A 4,769-nucleotide genomic window follows, 5' to 3' on the forward strand; every position below is an offset into this window, starting at 1 on the left:
GGCTTTACCTTATTAATTACACAGGTGGGTTTCAAGATGTTCTTAGGGGTGACTGCATCAGTGTCAAGCTGGGACGCGGATGGGACTTGCTGCAGTATAATCTTGGAGGACAACCCGCTCGTTGATTTCGTGGAGCTTCCCGATACTTGCCAAGGTCTTTACTACTGCAATGTCTTAAGTGGAGTCATTAGAGGAGCTTTGGAAATGGTCAGTCTCCTCCCTTTTTTATCTACACTTCTTTGTTTTACATAACTTGCGTTTTCAAGCTTCTCATACAAATGTTTGTGCTGAGTGTTTATATGTTCATTTTTGTTGTCTGCCCAAAATGATCAGGTCTCCATGAAGACAGAAGTGACATGGACTCGTGATGTTCTTCGAGGAGATGATGCTTATGAGTTGCAGGTGAAACTACTGAAACAAGTCGCAGAGGAGTACCCTTACAAGGATGATGAATAAACAAAACTAATCTCTTATCTCCCCTCTGCAACAAAGAGACATTTTAATTACTGTTGTTTGTAGTATCTTTCTCTTTCTCTGCATTCTTAGCTTTTTAAGCAAACTATATAAGCTACGAAACTCAATACCGTGTGATGATGTTTTGGTACAAACAAACCACTTAAATCCTACATTTCTTAGTTTTCTTATGTGACAAGAGTTAAACGTAACAAAAATCAATTCTGTATTCAGTAAGATCAGAGAGCTTTGTCCTTGCAATTTCTCATTTTCTCTATTACAAAAAAAAAAACGAAATTAAATGAAAATAATAGCAGTGAGATGTCATCGTATGATTGGTAGAAGTAAATCCGACGTGGACATCATCGGTTATTAAATATAATATCTCTTGTCTTTTTAGCACCGTCGAGGCGTAAACACAAGTTGCAGACTTTATCCAAATTTAGGGTTTTCTTTTTTTTTCTTCTTCTTCCTCTTCTTCAAAACTCAGATCATCATCATCAGATCTTCGAAACCCCAATTTCACAAATCAGGTAAAGTTTCCCCTTTTTTTTTTGTCTCTTCCTTGTTCATCTTCAATCCTCTCGTAGATTTACCGATTCAACCTTGCTTCGTTTTCTTTTTTCTTTTTGCCGATCTGCGATTGAATTTGAGTTCGTCTTCAATTTTTTGGGTACATCGTTGTTTGGGTTTCGATTGTGAATTTTGTTCTAGATCCTTTTGTGTTTGTTATTGATATGTAATAAGATTTGATCTTGCTTAACAATTCAACACCGATGATTGTATTTGGTCGTTCAATTGATAATATCTCGGTGTACTGTTATTAACCAATTTAGATTGTAATTGGAACTAGATCAGGCTTTATTGAGATCTCGATTACACATATAAACATTTAACTTTGATTGAGTCATAGTTTTGTTCAGTGATTCTACTTTTGAGGATGATCATTTGAATTTTTTGTGGCCTCTTTTTTAGGTTTATTAAATCTGAAGAAATGGGTTTGTTTGTAGTTTTTGCTTGTGTAGTACATGTTTGGTTATTGTTCTTTTGTGATCCAATTCAGTTTCTTAACTCTATGTAAACATTTCTTTTTAACTATCTTAATGTCTGAAATGATTGTGATTGGATGTTTTCATGTTGTATCATATGTTTTTCATCTTCTTGTACAGATCTCAGCTTCCAGGTTAATTTCACCCTCAAATCAACTAAGTTTCATGTCTGAACTTGACTCCCAGGTTCCTACTGCCTTTGGTAAGTTTCATCTACTGTACCAAAACTTGAGATTGTTAGTCATTGATCTTCTTCATCTTGTTTTATATATGTTCATACAAAATTATTGTCAGATTTTGATTACAGTAATTGTATCTAGCACGCCCATTTTCTGTATAAAAGTTTTTGCCTGAAAGATTTGTTTATATTTTTTAACTTGTTATTCAGAGAATCATTTTTAGTTTGAAGATTCTAATGGTGTTCTTTCTCCATTTGCTCTTGTTTTGGTTCAGATCCGTTTGCTGATGCGAATGCTGAGGACTCAGGTGCCGGAACAAAAGAGTACGTTCACATCCGTGTCCAGCAGCGAAATGGTAGGAAAAGCTTGACAACCGTCCAGGGCCTGAAGAAAGAGTACAGCTATACCAAGATTCTTAAGGACCTCAAGAAAGAGTTTTGCTGCAACGGCACTGTGGTTCAGGATTCCGAACTTGGACAGGTTTGGTTATACAATAATTCTTCATTGACCCATGTGGTGAAAAGTGGAATGATATAATATCTATGTCGTTAATATAGTTGAAAGCCTTCGTTACCTCTATCTTTGTTTTGCTTGAACGAACCTAAAATGCTTTGGCCGCCTCTTATCTGAACATTTGAGCTTCTCTGTTTTTAAGTTTTGCTTATGTTGTTTTGTGTTGGTATGTAGGTTATACAGCTTCAAGGTGACCAGCGTAAGAACGTCTCCACATTCCTTGTTCAGGTAAAAAACAATTAACTCTATTGAGTCTGTTTTACTGCTAAAACATACAAAACCGTGTAAGAATGATTGTCTGATCTCTCACTGTTTCTGTGTAATCACAGGCTGGTCTGGTGAAGAAGGATAACATAAAGATCCATGGTTTCTAAGCTATCTAGTGAAGAAGCATATTATTATTAATAATAAAAAAACATATCATTTCCCTCCTTTTGATTTCTTGTTGCGAATTTCGGGTTTGATTCGAGTAGAAGAAGATCATAATCTGTCTTCTTCCTGTTTGGTATTCGAATTTAATGGCTTATGCCCTTACTTATTCATCTTCTTCCCCTGTCTCTGCGTTACTCTGTTTCAACTCTTACCTATGTCATAATAATATCAGATTGTTAAGATAACTTCTTCTAACTTGTCATATTTATTGGTTTTTCTTTCCTTCACAATTTAAAAATTATGTAAGTGTACCAACCTGAAAATTGTGATTCTTTCCAAAGTACTAAATTGCAGATTTTGTTACGGACCACAAAAAGTTGAAAGGTTGATGTATCTTCTCTCATAATTCACAAACACACAAATCTGTTGATAAATGAACTGTCTTTGTCACAAGTAAAGTCCAAAAGCCGTCTCCATCGTACAAAGATATTTCACCTTGTTGTGAAATTCGTGTCACCACACACTCGCTGCAAATGGTCACACAGGCACTGCAACTGGCTATGGATGGTTCCACACAAAAAGCTTCGAGATATTTTTGTATAACATTTACCTGCATTTGAATATAATTATTCATTTTGGTTGAACAAAAAAAAAAAAAGAATATAATTATTCATTTATACAAACATAAATCAAATCTTTTTTTTCTTACTTTTTGGACAAAACAAACATAATCAAATCTTTTTTTTCTTACTTTTTAGACAAAACAAACATAATCAAATCTATGATTCTTAATCTCCATGTATATACTGCACGTATCTTTTGGTTTTGGCACCACTCCACTCCATAGGGCAATAGGGCAATCCGATATATTCAGTCAAAATCAGTTTTTTGAAACTGTAACATGCAATCAATAGTATCTAAATAGTTAGTATATATTTCTTCTTTTCATACATCAAATCAAAGACTAAAATTCAGAATGGAAATATATTATTGTCTGATAATATTTCTTACCTTATATAACAAAGTTCCCCGGGATTTATGCTTAATTGTTTACTAAATATGGGTTTGATTCAAGAAAAGTATTTTTCATTCAATCAGAACCGTGAAGAAAGGAGCCCGTTACTTTCCATTGATGCAAAAAAAATAAAATTATCATAAATAATAATTATATTAAAAACAATTAAATTAAAATAAAAATAAAAATAAAGAACAAATTTTCGCTGACCCTTCGTTCCTTATCTCTGACGTGGCCATCACTCACTCTCCAGATATTTTCTACTTGGTTCTAATTTAAATACTCACCAACCCTCACTTCATCACTTCACCATCCTCGTCACTGCACCCTAAAACCAAAAGCTCGCTCACAACAACAACAACAAAAAAACATGGCAGCCATGGCTTCAACTCTTTCTCTTTCTTCAACCAAGCCACAGAGGCTTTTCGATTCCTCTTTCCATGGCTCATCCATCTCAGCTCCTATCTCCATCGGTCTTAAACCACGATCTGGCTCTGTCTCCGTTCGCGCCAGCACCGCTGGTTACGATTTGAACGCTTTCACTTTCGACCCGATCAAGGAGTCGATCGTGTCTCGTGAGATGACGAGAAGGTACATGACTGATATGATTACTTACGCTGAGACTGACGTCGTCGTCGTTGGTGCTGGATCTGCTGGTTTGTCTTGTGCTTATGAGATCAGTAAGAACCCTAATGTTCAGGTTGCTATCATTGAGCAATCTGTTAGTCCTGGTGGTGGTGCTTGGCTCGGTGGTCAGCTTTTCTCCGCCATGGTAAGATCTTTTATTAGTTTGCATGTCAGATCTTATTCTGTTTCAGTTGAGAATTAGGTTTAGATTGTTCTTAATTTAGGGTTAGGGTTTTTATCTTTTGGGATTTGATTGTGTGTTTTATGGTAGATTGTTCGCAAACCAGCTCACTTGTTCCTTGACGAGATTGGTGTTGCTTACGATGAGCAAGACAACTACGTTGTCGTTAAGCACGCTGCTCTGTTCACATCTACCATCATGAGCAAGCTTTTGGCTCGTCCTAACGTGAAGCTCTTCAACGCCGTGGCTGCTGAGGATCTGATCGTGAAAGGAAACAGAGTTGGTGGTGTGGTCACTAACTGGGCTCTTGTGGCTCAGAACCACGACTCTCAGTCTTGCATGGACCCAAACGTCATGGAGGCCAAGATTGTGGTTAGCTC

The 4,769-nt window shown here is 36.3% G+C and overlaps 3 protein-coding genes across 3 annotated transcripts in view; all 3 read left to right on the forward strand.

Annotated features, from left to right (window-relative positions):
* The window catches only part of LOC104761493 (trafficking protein particle complex subunit 3-like), a 3,769-nt gene extending 3,125 nt beyond the window's left edge, over window positions 1-644 (forward strand). The window contains exons 5-6 of the mRNA XM_010484581.2: window positions 25-207; window positions 334-644. Of these exons, the coding sequence (XP_010482883.1) occupies window positions 25-207; window positions 334-456 (306 nt within the window). The 3' untranslated portion in view covers window positions 457-644. The remainder of the gene's footprint in view (window positions 1-24; window positions 208-333) is intronic.
* LOC104761494 (protein translation factor SUI1 homolog 1) lies at window positions 860-2,814 on the forward strand. The gene is made up of 5 exons (XM_010484582.2): window positions 860-986; window positions 1,623-1,704; window positions 1,956-2,161; window positions 2,369-2,422; window positions 2,524-2,814. Exons 2-5 carry the CDS (start codon window positions 1,668-1,670, stop codon window positions 2,566-2,568), a joined length of 342 nt encoding a protein of 113 aa, XP_010482884.1. The 5' UTR covers window positions 860-986; window positions 1,623-1,667; the 3' UTR covers window positions 2,569-2,814.
* Window positions 3,881-4,769, forward strand: part of LOC104763460 (thiamine thiazole synthase, chloroplastic) — a 2,658-nt gene continuing 1,769 nt past the window's right edge. Inside the window, exon 1 of the mRNA XM_019240392.1 lies at window positions 3,881-4,102. Within this exon, the coding sequence (XP_019095937.1) occupies window positions 3,952-4,102 (151 nt within the window). The 5' untranslated portion in view covers window positions 3,881-3,951. The remainder of the gene's footprint in view (window positions 4,103-4,769) is intronic.

Source organism: Camelina sativa, chromosome 18, assembly GCF_000633955.1.
Source record: "Camelina sativa cultivar DH55 chromosome 18, Cs, whole genome shotgun sequence".
Classification (NCBI taxonomy): Eukaryota; Viridiplantae; Streptophyta; class Magnoliopsida; order Brassicales; family Brassicaceae; genus Camelina; species Camelina sativa.